General features: G+C 46.5%; 1 protein-coding gene across 1 annotated transcript in view; it reads right to left on the bottom strand.

The window, feature by feature from the left end:
• The window catches only part of ZC3H3 (zinc finger CCCH-type containing 3), a gene marked incomplete at both ends in the record, with an annotated part of 151,479 nt that extends 132,742 nt beyond the window's left edge, over positions 1 to 18,737 (bottom strand). The window contains 3 exons of the mRNA XM_079533582.1: positions 13,948 to 14,144; positions 15,633 to 16,980; positions 18,692 to 18,737. Coding sequence (XP_079389708.1) covers positions 13,948 to 14,144; positions 15,633 to 16,980; positions 18,692 to 18,737 — 1,591 coding nt within the window. The remainder of the gene's footprint in view (positions 1 to 13,947; positions 14,145 to 15,632; positions 16,981 to 18,691) is intronic.
• Positions 18,738 to 18,822: the final 85 nt, after the last annotated feature.

The raw sequence follows: 18,822 nt of genomic DNA, 5'->3' as shown, positions 1-18,822 counted from the left end.
ATGGAGATATGGCACTCAGGGAAGTGGTTTAGTGGGTATGGTGGGACGGGTTGGTGGTTGGACAATGATCTTGGAGGTCTTTTCCAACCCTAACGTTTCTGTGAGTGGACACGGTGGTCTTGGATTGGCAGTTGGGCTTTTCAAACTCAATGAATCTACGATCTCAATTTGAAAACCACTTTACAGCCTCTTACATAACTCCTCTACTTCTTTATTGCATCTTATCCTTCAAACACTCACAGTGGAGATTCAACTTCCCCCATGATGTTGAGAAGTTCTCTCTCCAAATTCAAACTGTTAGACTCATGACAATTTCTGCATTAATATTTCTTTGTTTGGTCATCACTTGGACTGTGCATATTTACTGAAGTTAATGCATTAACCCCCTGATTATGGGAGGTTAAATTAAAGCATTGCCAAACCGGGAAAAGAAAACACAGATACCATATTGGAAGTTAAAATTGCAGTCCATTAAGACAGAAAAGAACCAAACTTTTTCTTTTTTTTTTTTTAAACATCGATTATTCTGGAATAATTAATTAGCAGAGCTATAACAATACATAAAATTGCTAGCCTCTGACTCTTCTGATAATTTATGCAAGATTAAAGTATCGCTGTGGTTGCCTTTTCCATTGCCTAATTCAGCATTTTCTTTTTTCCTTATGAAAGCAAGACTCCAGATTTAACTGCTCTAATGCCCTTTTACAGTGTTTGGTGTAGTAAAATCTAACAGCCACTACAGCATGCTAGCAGGGAAATGATGGATCACGGAAGCTCGCAGAAGGGGAGCACAGTAAAATGCCCCAGTTAATGTTGAGATAGTAGAGTAAATCTTATTTTAGGAACACACACATCTATATACACACTGGAAGTGGTATCTCTGCCAAACTCCTTTCACCCTATCAAATCCCCTTTTGATTTTTCTCATTCATAATGGATGTTTCCATACAAAGGTTTTTCCTTAAAACCAAGCTAAATCTTGGTTTCTAGATGAAGCTCACCAATCAACAGCTGAACCCAAACAAGACAAACTCCATTTGGGCAAGAGCTTGGAATCAGAGAATCACAGAATTGAGTTGGAAGGGACCATTACAAGTTGGACTCATCTGCAAAATGCTTATTTAGAAGACATAAGCTGATCTCTTTCAAAAAGCAGAATCTGGAGCTGCTTTGAATACCTGCAACTCAAGAGTATCCTTCTCACCCCCAAAAACCTCAGAGCTGAGACCAAACAAGAGATGATCCAGATCCCACAGCAGATGAGGACACGTGGCTCTCCAGAAATGGACAGTGGGACATCCACAGAACACACTGCACCTTCTCAGGATGGTTCCTGAGCTGGATCTTACATCTCCATAAAACGTAGGTGCCACTCTTTCAATCAAAAGCTGAGTTACACTGCACCTTTCGAGCTGCTTGCTTTTGACACAAGGCTAAAAATAAGTGGCAAATACACGAGGGCTCTCAGGATGTGTTTCCGGGACGTTTTTTCAAGCCTGAAAGGAAGATACATCCTTGCCAGTGCTCAAAGCCTGGGCACTTTGTGCTCCATCTTAGGACAAGTTGACCCAGGACGTTTCCCCACCGCATCATTGTGACCACTTTGTGTTTTATATTCCACTCTAACACTTCAAGAATGTTCTCCTGCCATTTCCAAACCCCCGAGGGCAGGACAAATAACCCACAAGATCACTTCTGAGGACAGATCTGGGCCTCCAGCTGTGCTTCTCGATACCATCCAAAACAACTCCGAGCACAATCCGAAATAGAAGCCCGACAAAAAACTGCACACGTGTGGATTACAGAGGCATAAGAGAGAATGAAACTGTCCTCAAACTCAAATCCCCTATGGGCAAGAGCAAAATTCCATTTGACAACTGAAGTAAAGGCATTTCCCCCATTCCCTTAGACTGAAGCAGAAACTCGAAACCACAGAAAGTGCTGCGACAGCACAGTTTTGTAGAGCACAGGAGATGCTGTCAGGACCACAAAGCACTTACCCCAGGTGCACTTATGCGTCTGTTACATATTCTGAGGGGTATTACTCATTTATACCGCTTTGTAGAGCACACAAAGCCCAGCACAGGCAAACAGATCCACGAGTGAAGAGCATTAATTCTGCTCAGCGGCGATACGGGGGAATCGTCGCGTGAAGCTGTTCCTATGAAAATCAAATGGGACGGTTTTGCAGAAGGAAAATTTTTGAAAAGAACTGTACACGGGGATTTGGAGAAGAACGGGAAGCAGAAAGCAGAACAGAGGAACCTACCCAGGTTTTGCAGGGAGAGGAGCATTTGCGCTGGGGTGGGATTTGGGGATTCTGACAGCACTGCGGTGGATGCTTTGGTATCAGCGCAGCCATCAGCTCACAGCCAGGGAAACATCTGCAATTTCAGCTGTGACCGTGCTGGGGATACTTGCCGTCAGTTTGCATATTAGGTGCAGGAAAATAGCAAGAAAAGGAAACAAAAGGGAAGAGGCTCATTGTCAAGCTCCAGGCTGTAGAGCCATTCGTATTTAAGTGCCTTAAATGCCCACTTTTCTTTCCCTTCTTTTGACTTTAAGTACACAAGGAAGGACAATCAAAGGGATAAAAAAGGCAGCAGCACTGAAATTCAGCACAATCAGAGCCAGATGGGTTGGAAACTGTGTTTTAAAACTACGTATCAGCATCCCAGCTTCCTCAGATGCATTCCTTAAACAGAGAGGACTGGTGATGAAACTGCTTGGATATTTCTCACCCTGAGGATATCCAGAGGGCTGTACAATCTGTTACACCTGCAAACAGAGGTCATGCAATACGATTTCTGCTCCGTACCAGGACACCCAGCCTCCGAGGTCAAAGCAGCAAGCTACACAGTCCACTTTTTGCACCTGCAGAGGGAACTTTGGTGCACAGAGGGAGCATCTGCACAAAGGAAAAAAAAAAAAAAAAAAAAAAAATCAACTCATTTTATCACCTCTGCCATTCAATAAAGCAATTGCAAACCGTATCATAAAAGTCACAGCAAGGAGAGACATCTAGCACTCAACAAGAGATGACCAAAGGTACACTGTGCTACTCTGCTCTGGAGATGTGCTATTTGGAGGAACAGGGTGGCACGATGCAGCCCCAGGAGGACAAGGCAGATGCACGTCCTGCTGTGCTCTCTGCTTTCTTTTTAGTTTTTCCTATTTAAGTCTTTATCCAAAGGGAGGTTTTCTTTTTGTTGCGGCCCTGAAAGGTCTGAAATCTTAGCAAAGGACCCCCGTGGGCTTGAAAATATCAAGGGTCACAGCCAATGAAAGGATGTCATACACCCCCAAAGCCAAATATTTCTTCCTGTTGTATAAATATATTAGTCCCCAAAGACATGCTTGCTATTAACAGCATTTCAGAGTCAAAACAGCAGCCAGAACTGCACACAGGCACAGGAGATGCTCTGAAATAGAGGATACGTGCACAGAGAGATTATTTTCAAGCAAGCAATTTGAATTCTGCAGCAACAGGAAGAAAGAATGGACGCAACTAGGAATAATTTAAGCAATTCTGTGTGAAGAGCAGAGTAGTTTACATGGCAACCCCTGCTGCTCCCCAGACTATCATCACTTGGTCTTTATGGTCTGTTTGCAGGTGTTCCAGATGTGCAATCAGCACCTTGCACACATCCCTACCCAGCAGGCCATTATCATCACGTGCCTGGCACATTTCCATCCAGATGTTCCCCAAAGTGCAGTCCTTGGGTCTGACCCCAAGCTCCAGCACAGCTCTGAGCTCTGGGGATAAGGTGGTCCCCGTTGCAACGCCTCCTCATTTAGCAACACTGACTTCCCTCCCTCAAAGCAAAATGTTATTTTTAAAAGAGCTCTCTGAAAACAGAATCCCCACTGCTGGCTGCCTGCAGTTCGTTTTGCAGCTTGGGACAAGTCACCTGTAAATGCCAAGTGAAGCCAGAAACCCTACACTGTTACTTACGACCGCTGACGTAACCCAAGCAGGCAAAGAGCCAACTATGTGAACTTTTCCCAATTACTGCAAAGGAGCAAACAGCCACTTTGCAAGACACTCCTTCGCTGATCCAAAGGACAAGCCAGAGATCTGCCAAAATCATGATTTATGGGCAAGGTCAACCTACATACAGCAGCACAATGCCATTATCCTGGTGGTCTCAAGTGGCACAAGGGGGTTGGCGAGCTGGGACTGCTCAGAAGATGAGAATAACGATGGGGTGGGGAAGAAAAGGGAGAAATTTGAGGGGTCCTGAGCACTGTGCATGATACAAGATCTTCCTTTCGAGGGAAGGGACTCTTCATAAGACGTCACAGAGGCGTCAAACTTCTGTGTAATGCAACTCGAGATGTCACTTGCAAACAGGAGCAGCACTTCACTGAAGAGAAAAAAAAAGCAAAATGATAGTAAAGCAAAGAAAAGTTCCTCTTGTTTGGAAAGAAATAAAAAATACTTTATTACACAGGAATCTCCCCATTATAACTACTGACTAATAGACCTTCACTTTATAAGTTGCAAGAAAAAAAGAGAAGAAGGTCAACACTGAGATTCTCAAAGCTGCCAAAGGGATACAGACAGCCAACATCAATAAAATTAACAGCAGCTGGGCATTCAGATGCCAGCCATAACTTACTGCTCACCATTTACGCCCTGCTGACTTTCTGCACTTGCCTGGGCACGAGTAATGCAATCCAGTTCCCTCCACGTCGACTACTGGTCATTTCCAAGTGCTCATCCCAATGTTCTCATGATGCACGGCTTGGAGAGTTAAGAAAGAAATGAAGATTTGGGGAATTTTCCCAAAGGTGACTATTGCTGTTTGTAATTAAGGAGTTAGTAGACACAGAGTCTTAGCATGGCTTGGGTTGGAAGGGACTTCAAAGATCATCTCATTACAACCACCAGGTTCCAATCCCTACTTCTGCAAACAGAAGGGGGAAGGTCTTATCCAGGATCTTACAAATCATGTTAGAATATTTGTTTGGAAAGAAGCAAATGCAAACAGGATTTCCTTCTATTCAATACATTGACAGAACCCAGCTGCAATGCTGCTGGTGCTAACAGAAGACAAGAAGGAATCTGGTATCATAAACAATTCTCCCACCTCAGTGGAGAGCACAAGAAAGGTAAAGAGAAGCAGGAAAGTATTTTGAAGTGGGAAGGATGCAATCTAGCCTCCTAGCAGCACGTGTTGTGGATACAACAAAAGATGCAAGCTGAAACCCCAGGAAGGTGGTGGAGGTATCACCTCTGGAGGCATTTAAGAAATGTGGAGATGTGGCACTTGGGAACACTGTTTAGTGGGCACAGTGGGGGTGGGCTGGGGTTGGACTTGATGGTCTTGGAGGTCCTTTTTCAACCTTAATGATTCTATGACATGCTTGCAGCTAACTCTTGCTCTGGCCACAGATTTGCAGGGCCACAAGGTTCTGCCATCTGCCAATATTTGACTTCCCATTGCCAAAGCACTTGTACAGAGGAGACGACAACATCTTACCAAAGCACAGTAAAGCTTCAATAGTTAGCATCTGCAAAGTGCACTGGACAGGCAAAGAGCTGAGAAATCATTAAGGTTGGAGAAGACCTCTAAGATCACCCAGTCCAATCCCCACCGTACCCACTAACTGTCCCTCAGTACATCATCTCCACGTTTGTTGAATACCAGAGACAGTTGTTCCCTGTTCCAAGGAGCCTGTTTCAATGTGTTACCACTCTTAAAATAAACTTTTCCTAATACCCAACCATTCACATCCCAGTTTGAATCCACTCTGCTCCCTTAATCATTAAAAAAAAGAACTAAAGGGTGACCTACCACTGTGCAACATGGCAAACATCCCTCCATAACACACTTCTCCCACATCTTCCCAGGCATAACCCAAAAGCCACTGCTTAAAAAATATAAAAATACTTGAATGTACTTTTCATATGCAGAGCAGGAGATGGCTTAAAGCAGGAAGACGTCGTTAGGTTTAACACAGGTTGGATATTAGGAAGAATTCCTTCTCAGAAAGAGTGGTGAGGTAATTAGAACGAGTTGCCCACAGAGTCACCATCCCTGAAGGTGTGAAAGAGAAGGGTGGATGGATGCAGCATTGAGGCACATGGTGAGCATGAGTTGGGGTTGGACTGGGTGATCTTGAGGTTCTTTTCCAAACTCAATGATTCTATAAACTCTGAAGGTTCAACCCTGGGTCAGCAGTGAAATAACAGAATCACTGAATCACCAAGGTTGGAAAAGACCTTCAGGATCATCCAAGTCCAACCATCCACCTATCACCAATAGTACTCACTAAACCATGTCCCTCAACACAAAATCCAAACGTTCCTTGAACTGTGTCCTCAGTGAGTGAACCTGGCACCTGCCTGTATGGCAGCGTTTGAGCCTTTTGGCACAAACATCAATACCAAAACCCCCCAAAAAACAGGGAGGCTGCAGCATGCATACTTCATGCAGCCCCTGTGCTCCTCAAGTCAGAGATCACCGACATACTGCAGTACCCCATTTCTGCTGCAGCACGACGTGGGATTGCTGAAGTCACAGCAGATTTGCAGAAAAGACAAATCGTCTCCAGAATGCACTCCCTGTACAACCTGCCCATATGTGTGGGGCACAAGCCCCATTTTGGGGGCAATGACCCCCACCCCACTGTCACAGCCGTGCCCCAAGAACACCATCACCCCACTGCGCATGGCCAGCTACTTCTTCCTGGACTCCACACACCCCACAGGCATTTCTCAATCCATCTTCAACCCCATAGTGACACCAGCATTGAGCAAAGTGGGGCAGGGGGACATGGGGGGACTTGTGGGGGCATACGGGGACACAAGGGCCATGTGGGGTCAGAACTACAGAAATGAAAGGAGCTGGCAAGTGGAGCTGATACAGGGAGGAGGAATAATTCCATGCACCAGTACAGGTTGGGGGATGACCTGCTGGAGGGGAGCTCTGCAGAGAGGGACCTGGGTGTCCTTGTGGACGACAGGTTGGCCATGAGTCAGCAGTGTGCCCTTGTGGCCAAGAGGGCCAATGGCATACCGGGGTGCATTAAAAAGAGCGTGGCCAGCAGGTCGAGGGAGGTGATCCTCCCCCTCTACTCTGGCCTGGTAAGACCTCATCTGGAGTACTGCGTCCAGTTCTGGGCTCCCCAGCACAAAAAAGACAGGGATCTCTTGGAAAGAGTCCAGCGGAGGGCCACAAAGATGGTGAAGGGCCTGGAGCATCTCTCCTATGAAGAAAGGCTGAGTGAACTGGGTCTGTTCAACCTTGAGAAAAGAAGACTGAGAGGGGACCTGATCCAGGTCTATAAATATCTAAGGTGTGGGGGGCAGAATGGCGAGGCCAGACTGTTTTCAGTGGTGAGTGGAGACAGGACAAGGGGAAACAGCCGGAAAATGCAGCATAGGAAGTTCCGCACAAATGTGCGCAAGAACTTCTGTACAGTGAGGTGATGAAGCACTGGAACAGGCTGCCCAGGGAGGTGGTGGAGTCTCCTTCTCTGGAGATGTTCAAGACCTGCCTGGATGCCTACCTATGCGACCTGCTGTAGGGAACCTGCTTTGGCAGGGGGTTGGACTCGATGATCCCTGGAGGTCCCTTCCAACCCCTACAATTCTGTGAGGTGGCAGAACGTGCCTGGAGTTCGAGCAGCACTGCAGGGCAGATGAGCAGTGCCAGCCCTACCTGGGGGTGATGGTGACACTCCAGGATGAGGAGCTGCTATTGGTCTTCAAGCAGGTAGGTTGTTATCCATACATAATACCACCCTTTTTTTTTTTTTTTTTTTTTTTTTTTTAAATCAGTGACAGTATGTGATCTGATCCAATGTCTTTGAAAAGTGTGGTTTAAGTACCGTCAGCTGAGAACAGCAGCAGAACACGGGGCAACTGCAGGGAGAAGGCGTGGGGAGGGAAGTGAGGAAAGAAAGGAGAAAGCCTGAAAAAGGAAAGGGAAAGGCACAGGGAGAAGGAAGGGGGCAAGGCATAGGGGAATGAAGGGGAATGAACAGAGCAGCTGTAGAGCAGCCTAAAAAGCAGCAACAAGTTCTGGGAAGACTGTAGAGTGTGAGATTCTGTATCGGGTGTGTATTTGGGTATGTAAGTTCTTATTACTTATTATTAACCCGATGTCAAGTGAGCCTGCAGGAGGCTGGAAGGCTCCACCACAAAATGCATACATAGCTCATGCATCTCATCCTGCTTGCTCAGCAGCAGCACCGAGGAGGAACCACATACAGTCGCCATGCAGGAAAGACCCAAATCCTCATCACATCACATTTCACAGCACTTTTACAGTGGTATGGGGGCAGAAGTCATAAAACAAAAAGCTAACGGTGTGATAGAAACCATTGCCACTTTGCTCCTGGAAACGAATAACGGCAAAGTTGTGACCCACTCATTCAAAAAGAAGAAATAAATGAATTATTACATTTTGAAGGGCTGCATCCCTCTCCTGTCACAGGAGAAACCCAGTTCAGCAAACCCTCAGCCCAAATCCTGAGAGGAGTTCCATGACTGGGCTTGTTCAGCCTGGAGAAGAGAAGGCTGTGGGATGACCTCACTGCAGCCTTCCAGTACCTGAAGGAAGCCTTCAGGTAGGGTAAAAGGGTAAAAGGTAGGAAAGGGTAGATAACAGCAAGACAAGGGGAAATGGTTTTAAGCTGAAGAAGTGAAAATTCAGACTGGATATCAGAGAGAAATTCTTTACTATAATAGTGGCGAGGTGCTGGAACAGGGTGTCCAGAGAGGCTGTGGATGCCCCATTCCTGGAGGCATTCGAAGCCAGGTCGAATGGAGCCCTCGGCCAGGGCAGCCGGGTCTAGTATTAGATATGGAGGTTGGCAGCCCTGCCTGCAGCAGGGGGGCTGGAGCTTAATGATCCTTGAGGTCCCTTCCAACCCAAGCCATACTATAATTCTATGATCTTGCACTAAATTCTCACCCCTGACCAACACCGAATTATTTAAGAAACACAGACACGGCGATGCAATCTAACCCAGAGAAAGCAGAAGCTCGTTTGCACGTCTCTGCTCACAGCCAGCTGCGACTGCCTGAGCAACTCTGGGCACCCGGCTGAGACATCCTGCCTGCAAGGGGACATTACAGAGGGGAAAAGACACCAAGCAGCCCCTCACCAGCATCTTTGTGATGCTCCTCAATCCCCACAGGCGACGCAGGTTCAGCCCGCGCCGCTGCTGAACAATGCAGTTTGGAATTCAATTAAAGTGATTATCTGTTGTGCCAAATAAATTGTGTACAGCATATATCCTGCAGCATTTTACACCTTCGGGCTCATTATTTTCTAACTGTTTCCTCCTGTTTATGCTCTTTCAAATTAAATTGCTGATAATACGCGCCAAAATAAAAAATGAGCGCACCTTGTCCGAAGAAAATTGATTCTCCTTTTTCCTGAACCGGGCGATTGCCAGGTTTTATATACTCTGTTCCTGGCGATCATTAGTAATTCAATTTTCTTTTTATTAGCCCCCTTATCTGCTGAGCAATATAGTGGCAGAGCTGACCTCTTTCGCACGGGTAAATGTTTAAAATCTTTTCCCTGATTAATTTTGCCAGTTAAGGAAAAGAGGAGAAATGGCCCGGCTCTTAGCCATCACAATGAATAAAGCTTAATGTTGATTGTGATGGAATTTCTAATGCCAAAGAAATTGATTGAACGCAGCAATTACACCGCAATAGTAACTCAAGGGAAATGGGATAGTTTTCTCCTGGCCATAGCCTTTTGGTTATTTAAAACAATCCAATTTGCAAGGATAATTATATATTAGTGTTTTATCTGCCACTTGAAATGAACATGGGAGTTTTGATACTGGCCCAGCATTAGCAGGTTATTGCTGCAAATTACTTGATATCTGCTTTCTTTCACATAAAGACGAAATTAGGCCATCAATAACCAGAAAAAGGTGGGCTGGGGAAATGCGAGGGGCACGAGTGCCCTCTGCAGGGCTGAGGGGAAGGAAGGGCAGCAATAAACTCTCCAAAATCCCAAATCTTCCCCATTATTGGAGAATGTCACGCAGCTCCACGTTGGGCATACAAAGAATAGGCACAGCCCAGCTCTCCTGCCCCTCTGACACCCAATCCTTGCCAAAAAAAAAAAAGAAAAAGTCATTTTAAGCCATTAGTTCTAGTTTATCCTACAGTAAAATCAAGGCAATAAGAGACAACAGTGCCAAAAGTCCAAGCAGGGTGAATTCGACCAGAGCAGTGCCACTGCATGGAGGGCAAGCATTGATTTTTGCAGCTTGCAATTGCAACCACTCGTCTGTTTTTAAATGAGCTGAGAAGGGGCCTCATCCTGCAAGACACCAATTGTTACCCTCACAGCTCCCAATATGGTGGAAATAAAAGGGGCTTTCCTATATCCACACCTGCAGTACAGGAGGAACAGAAACATCCCTTTGTCACCACTTTTGGGTCACGCAGAACTCAATTGAAAGTTAGGATCTGGCCTTCAAACGTATCACCAGATGATGATATTGCCATGCTTTGGTGGGGGATAACTCCCCCTTCACTTCACAAAAACCCAACTGTTGCTGCTCAACCTCATCCAACAACACATGGCCAAACAGCCTGAAGGAGACTGTCTGAAGCACTGCCATTCCAGCATGCACTTTGCTATTTTATTACATTGGCTGTTTGCTGCAACAAATAAGCAAGGGAAGGCCAATTCAGGATAGACATTTGATATTTAGACAACATAAATACAACATACCATTATTGGCAGGAAAGCTGCTCAGTAAATGACTGAGCAGGAGTCCAGGGTTTATTCTCTGCATCAAAACTTTTGGTGTCAATGTCCCCCCCCCCCCAAAAAAAAACACAACCAAACAACCACACCAAACAGTTGGGAGAACTGCAATCAGTGGAAACTCCACTCAGATCTTAATCATTCAACTGTACCTCCTCTATACAGTCTAGTCTGCCTCCTCTATAGAAAAATGCATAGAAGAAGCATGTTTAGGCAGGAGCCTGGTCCAGATTCCAAATGAAGTGGACACCATGCATAAATTGGGATGCCATCAGCTTCATCAAGCCACAGGGTTGGCACCTGAGTGAGTTCACAACTTCCAACAAAGCAATTATCTCCAAGTTCTCCTTCCCTTCAAAAAGAGCTTATGAACTTAAGCAGGAAGGAAAAAGAAAAGAATACTTTAATATTAATGATTCATTAATATTAAGCACTAAGTTGTCAAGTAGTCCAAAATCTAAAGGCTGTTTTATCAACATTAATTTGGCTCAACATTTTTCATTCCTCTTTGCTTTGGTCACACACATGAGATCTTCCTGTGTACAAACAGCCCCCGCACAAACCTTCTGTGGATTAGGCAGTTATCTGCATTAGAAATGCCATCCCATTAGATCAACTTCAGTTTGGGACATATCCCAATTCTGAGCACCCTCACTCATCCCATATTCAGATGAAATATTTCAGAGTTACTTTATGACAGCTCCAAGCTCATTCACAGTGAGAACAACCCATTGGTTTGTGACTTTCCATTTCCACGAATGCCAAATGAGGAACATCTGAGCTTCCTCGAGTCTCACCCAGATCCTCACATACAAGTAGGGAATGCTGCCTTGAAAATATCCTCTCTCTGTTTTAGCACCCAACAGTTTCTTTGTTGGCCACACAAGTGTCACAGCCTTCCAGCTCACCAACTTAGTGCTCAGCCTTCACCAAGCGACAACCAAAGTTCATTCTGCAATTTCAGAGCTGTCAGGACTTTTGCTGAATTTCTCTGCCAGCTGAAGAAGCAAAGCAGCTGTGCATTGCCTGGCAGCTGCCTCCCCGTGCAGAGCTGCTGATGGCACACGAAGGAGCATCTGTCAAGTCCTGTGGGATCCCTGAAATGGAGGTACAGCAGAGGTAAGAACACCAGCAGCCATACAGCCATATGATACCAGTACTTTCAAGAACCAAATCAAGATGTTTTTCAAGCAGGTGCTGCAGTTTGCAAAGAAAAAGCCACACAGCATAAACACCAGCCTCTGTAAAGCAAATTCTTATTTCCACACTTATCAGCCCGGACAACAAAACACACAGATCCAAAATGGAAAACAACATAAGTCACTTTGACAGCTCACAACCTCATAAATCAGGCTTTGTTACCACGCATCAGAAGTACCTTGATCATTTGATCCATTTTGGGCAGGGGACTGAACTAAATGCTCTCCCCAAGTGACTTCCAGCCCTATTTTTCATTTTTCTCTTTTTCTTAAGCTTCTTTGTTTGCATTCCTCCACTTTGATAAAAGCCAGGAACGCAGCTGTATTTCTGCAATATCTACATATTTTCAGGCCTACGTGGTTTAAGATATAAATCTTTTCACCAGGGGACTGTTCATTACCTTCAATCAAGGAACTAGGATTCAGCACACATTCCCCAAAAGCACAGGCTGCTGGCAGCTGACAGTCATGCTCCCAGGAGAGCAGATTTTGATCTATTTTGTATATTCTCAGCTTCATTTTGGCTGGGCACACACTTCTGCTGAGAGATAAAATGAAGAGATGCTTGCTAAGCCCCAGACAAGCCTCAATGGCAGCTCAGAGCCTCCCCAAAGCTGCAGCACTCTGACCTCCTCTGCTTCCCACACAGCAATGCACACAGCTGAGCAAACTCTGCTCCCTGCGTAGCACTGTGGTTCCACCTACACAGAGCAAAGATGTGGTTTAACCTCAGGTCCTGAGCACCACAACAGTTTATAGCCCTGTAAACAACATCTCTATTTCCTCAGGCTGTTGCAACCCTAAATCCCTCTCCAAACAGCAAGATGTAAGCTGACATCACTTAGTGAAGCAAGACTCAGCTCCAAAATCATGGAACACAATGGTGGAGCATCAGCATGAACGCAGTTACATGGATGTCCACTTTTCCTTACCTCCTTACAAGCCATATCTGCATCCTCAAGCACCAGATCCAAAATTCTCCTCACAGCATCCTTTCCATTCCCCCAAATCTTTCTTAAAACACATGCAGTAAAAATAATATTTTTTTTAAGTTATATTTTTCTTTTCCTCCCATTAAAAAAAAGAAAATCTTCTTTCTCCTGCATCACAAGCCCCCGTTCTTGTCTTTTGGTCTGTCCAAACACAGCAACATCTTAACACAGAGCTATTTGAACCAGAAATAATTACAATTACATGTGTAAATTCAGTAATTAAAGTGCAGCTTTACCTTCTGAGGCAAACTGCAGCTATCGTGTAGCCCAAGCAGCCTTTTCTCTATTCAAGCAATACCTATGATAGCACCACTATATCAACGAGCTCAGCATAGGCACATAATCAAAACGTACTTGTACCCACTTCAGATTAAACTGTGGGTACACTTCAGATTAAACTGTGGGTGATTATGTTGACACTAAACAAGAGAACCTGACTTCAAAGCCAGAAACATCATGATACTGCTTCATGTACTCCTCGGTGCAACTCTGCCAGCCCTAAGAAGTCAGTGTCTGCTCTGACTATGAACCCAAACCATAAGGGATCCAATATTTCTTTAACAACTGCAATTTTAACCACATTCAATACAAAAGACATCTCACTGGGACACAGGTGTGCTTGCTAACTTCCAAAGGAGCATCTCATGACGTGACATGAAAAGCACAAGCTTTTCTCCTGTGCAAAAAGAGAGATCAGTCTTGTAGATGTATTGCTACTGCCTCTGCTGTTCTCACTTTCCTGAGCATCTTCCAATGTGATGCTTGCACGTCTAGCAAAACTGCATTCAGAACAAAAAGGAAGCTTTGAAATGACTCTATCTGGAGATGTCAAAGCACAACTCTGGGTTAAGGCAGAAGCCTTACTCCATCCAGAACTCCTCCCAGTTTGTTCCAGGACCTATAACAGCAGATCTCCCAGAGGACACGATAACCAATTTTCCAATTCCAAGAGCCTCTCTTGGAGCTGTTTTCAGCAAGCAGCCTCAGGATGCCTGTTCCTACCTTCCCTGGAGGAGCCCTGGTTCCTGGCAGTCGGCAGCCTGCAGAGCCTGTGCTTGGTGATCTGCACCAGCCCCTTGGGCGAGGAGCGTTTTGGAGTCACAGAAGCTTTTCCCCGCAGGGTGTTTTTCTTCCTGGGATGGAAGGGGCTCTTCAGTGGTGTGGTGAGCAAGGGACTGCTCTTCTTATCCGCTGGGTAGCTGTGAATGCAAATACCAGACTGTTAGAAGAGGGTGGGGGTGTGATTGAAACACAGTTGGTCTTCTTGCTCACAACTGAAACGGTGGGTCACCAAGCTCTGTTTCTCCTCCATAATGCTGCCCTGTAAGAAGCACTGAAAAGAACACTGCAAGAAAATAAGTGAATCTAAGGAATTTCTGGCAAAGCACAGATGGAGCATGAGGTGTTTGACAGCTTGACTCAACTCACTTCTGCTTAAGAGATGCAGAGGAGGAAATGGTGTCCTTCAGAGGGATGACAGGATCCAAGGAGAGGACCTGGGAAAAGGTACTACACAGTCCCATAGCAAAGATCACACATCTGTGCCGCTGCCTCCACTTCATCCCACTTATCCTTTCCTTAAGCCCACCCTGGCTCGCATCCAGCCCTGATGAAAACATCAGCACAGAACACAGCTTTTCCACCAGGAAGTCCCTGCAGCACTTCCACAACACTTTCGGGGAAAGTTTGATCCCAACCCTTTTATTTCCCCTCCACTTCCAGTCCAGATAACTCAGCCCATACACCTTTTCCTTCTGCCACGCTTCATTTTTTAATCTTGCCCCTATCAGACACAGGGATAGTGGAAAAATCATTCCAGAAGAATCTCAGCTGCTTCAGCACAACACATTTTCCCAGGATAGCAAAACCTGACACCAACCCTACAAGGAGAGGAGTAAGAACCTTCAGGGAAGATGCTTGGGTTGCAGTGGTGGACAGCCCAAAAAGAATAGTACTAAAAGCAGAGAGCACTGCAGATCTATCAGATTTACAGCTAGGCAGCACTTCTTTCCAGCATACACAGCCTGCACAGCTCAGCTTCTGTCTCCTCTCTGTCCCTGTGCATTTTACAGGCACGGATAATAAAAGGTAAGTGTGATCCAAGTCTGTTCTCCTTTCACCAGCCCCCAGTGCAACAAAACTCTGAAAATAAATCAATAGGGAAAGTACCTATTTCCTTCTCTTTTAATATTGGTCTGTTATCCAGGCCAGGGAGAAGCCTGCTAAGTGCTGAGCTGAAGTCTTTGGAGAAAAAGGAATGGGAGACAAGTTCTGTTTGAAAAATTAAATTCTGAGTTATCCAGACTGATAAAACAATTAAAATATCAGTCCTTGCAACCCTGAAAAGCAGGATTCCTCCATAGAGAACAGAGTCACAATAGCTGGAAAGGGGAAAGCAAACAGATCTACCAATATACAACAAGTCTCACTGTAATTTCATTCATATCTATGCCTGTAATGTGCAGTACACATTATTATGTGCAGTACACATTATTCAACACAGAAGAGATCCTTTGTCCCAGAGGTATAAAGAAAAAACTGTTCCAGCTTCACTTAAAGCCTATGGACATGTGCAGTGACAATTCTTCTCAGAAGACCAGCAACTCGACATGGTTTGGTGACACGGTGACTGTTAAACACGATGATCTTAGTGGCCTTTCCAACCTTCATGTTTTCTATGATCTTACCTTGAGCTTGCCTTCCTCTTGATGATTTTTGTCCGACTCTTCACTTTATAACTGGTAAGCACAGCCTCACCTAAGGAGGGATTCACTCCAACTGATGATTCGCTGGGAGGCAGCAGGTTGAAGGCTGAGGACATCTTCTGATCCTCCGACTGCCACCTGAACACTGACTTGGATGTGGAGGGCGAAGCCTGCAGGCTGGAGGCTTTCCACTTATACTTGCTGGGAGAAACACCCACTTTGGATTGCAGCCCTGATTTCTTCACCTTTGCTCCCAAATCTGTCTTTGGAGATATTTTTGAACCTCTCTCAGCTCCACCAGTGATCTTCTTAGCGCTGTCAGAAGCTCTCGGGCTGATCCATCTCTTCACAGGACGAGAGCATTTACTAGGGTTTGCAACCCAGGTATAATTGGTTTTCCTGAACTTTGAAGCTTTGCTGGAGACCGTCACCGAGGCAGCTCTTTGGAGACTGGAAACTTTGGGGATTACAGAAAACTTGTTCTTCACTGGAGACATCACAACTGCCGAAGTCAGTGCCTGAGTCGGTTTAGAGTGCATCTCTGCATTTCCAAAGAGCTTTGGCTCTCTGTGAACGTCCTCAACTTGCTCCCAGCTGCACTGCCCCAGAGCGGGTGGCTCTGGCTTCCACCACATCGACTGCTGAGCCTGCTCACAGCTTGGCAGAGCTGACAGTGGCTGTGGCTCTGTTTTCAGTGTGACAGCGCTTTCGCTGGCACTTCTGGAGCTTTCAGCCAGGTGCACCTTTCTGGGATTGTCAAACAGGTACGATGAGCTGACAACGCGGTGAGACGAGCTAAATGAAACAGAGAGAGAAGGCTTTGGCTCTTCTTCTTGGTTTGTGTACAGAGGAATGGAAGAATCCTGCACATTACCATCATCTGGAGCAACAAGCTCTGTTTTAAGCCCAGAAACATCACAATAAACACTCGCATCACTAAATCCTTCAGTACCTACAAGACCAGTCTTTTGTGTCACCTGGATGCCCACAACGATGTTCCCATCTGTTGTTAAGTCCACTTGTCTCTCTGGGGATGCTGCTGATGGCACGGCTGCCTGGCTGTCTTCGTTGCTCCCAAAAGCCCTGGATGTGGTGGCATTCCCAACATCACACCCTGGTCCTGAGGGCTGGTTCACAAGGGAGTATTTCTTCCTCCAAGAGTGAGCTCGGCGTGGCTGGAATTCCCTGGGAGGCTGCAGCTGGGGATACCGGGCTGAGAACGCTCCCCTCCTGCTGAATGGGGCCTGTGTGGTGTTGCTCCACATCCGTGGAGCAGAAGAAAGCGGTCGTGGCACATCCCCATGGGTGTTCCTGTGGTTGTCTATGAGACCTGAAGAACAGAAGACAGCATCTGTTAATTGTCAATCCCAAGGGGGAGGTTTCCAACATCACAGCTCTACTTTTCCTCACACTGCAATGAGGACGATCACTCACTTTGGCCAGACTTTAGGTAAGTGGTGCTAGAAAATGAAAAACAAAAAAAAACACCACGCACACACACACACAAGAACTTGAAAACAATTATTTTCTTCAATCTTCATGAAAACCGGTAACAAAAGTGATACAGCATGACAGCAGGTCTGATGTACAAACAGACCTTTAACACACACTTCATTACTGCTGTTGGCCACCTTCTGATCCTTTATACTCTTTTTTTTTTGGGTGTGCCAGCACCAAAACAGACCATCAGTATTCTTGTTTTTGGAGCCTAACGAAATGAATTATTTCAGAGCAACCTCTGAGCCCTGCTATAAGGTTGTCAGGAGGGTTCCACTTACACTGGGCTGCTTACACACGTAGCACAGTGCAAGCCCAAAACATAAAGTAACAATGAGGAAGCTCCAAAGCAGCCCCAGCTTTGTACTGAGTCACCGCACCTTCATCCCTTTATGACGTCACCATACCCCCTGGTGCTTTGGGCTTCTAATTAGCAACTGAGCTAATCAACACGCATGGATTACGGAGGGTCTGCCCAGTGCTTAGAAAACATTTTCAATAGAAGGGATTGCCAAAGGATTTTAGAGCCCTATATGTAGGTGTCAGCATGCTCCAGCATGAAATTTTTTTTCCTACTGCCCAACAAGAGGGTTCTTGGATGAAGTAGATAGCTGCAAAGCATTTCTAATGTGGAAAAATTACCTTGGGGGGCTACAAATAGAGCCAGTTATTTCTAAGAACGAGCACTGATGCTCTCCCAAGCAAGGAAAGGGCATACAAATACACCCACTCCTCCCCCACAAAGCTGATGAGGAATCCAAGGAATGAGGATGAGGGACACAGCCCCATTCTGTGCCACCTGGGGATCCCAAATGTTGCTCCTGAACATGACAAGGAACTGTTGGGACATGTCCCTCCCAGGAGGGTGACATGCACTGCAGTGTGCGGATGCCCAGAGGTCTCCACCTACCCCTTACCCTCTCCCACCCAGGTCTCCTACATTCTCTCCCCAGACCCAACACTCCTGAGCCCTCTCCTCTCCCCATCTCCATCCAGAAAACCCAGGGCCGCCATTTCCTTTGCACTCCTAGGCCTTCTCCACATCCTTCCATCCCTCTTCTCTACCCCCAGCCTACTCCGTCTCTACTCCTGAAGACATCTGCCTGCCCCCACACACCTCACAGGCCTGCTGGCCATCCAGACATCCCCCATGTATCCCAGGAGCCTCCTGGCAACCCCCACAGACCCCTACCCACCCCAGGAGCCTCACATCCCCCTACGGCTTCTTGGCGGCCACCACAAGCCGCAAACACCCCAGGAGCCCCACGAAACCCACGCACCTCAGGTGCCTCCGAGCTATTCTCGCGAGCCTGACGGACATCCTGGCTACCCCCCACAATACCACGCGTCCGAGGAACCTCACGACTTCTCCCACAGGCCCCACGCACCCCCACGAGCCTTCTGGCTACCCCCCACACACGCCAAAGGCCTCTTGGCTGCCCTCACGGACCCCATAGGCCTTCCTCCTACTCCCACGCCCTCCACGCACCTCCTAACCGCCCCTCACGGTCTCCAAGCCTCCCCCAGGCCCAGCCCTACCGTACCCTGCAGCAGCCGGATCTCTCTCCGCAGCCTCTCCCTTTCCTCCATCCCTGCAACGTTCCCGCAACGCCCCACACGCGTTACGTCATCATCCCGCGACAGCCGGTATTGCTCGCTCACGTGACCTCGCACC

This window comes from Tetrao urogallus (assembly GCF_951394365.1).
Source record: "Tetrao urogallus genome assembly, chromosome: 3".
NCBI lineage: Eukaryota > Metazoa > Chordata > Aves > Galliformes > Phasianidae > Tetrao > Tetrao urogallus.
Note: the sequence above shows the minus strand (reverse complement) of the source record. Positions and strands in the feature narration are given on the sequence as shown.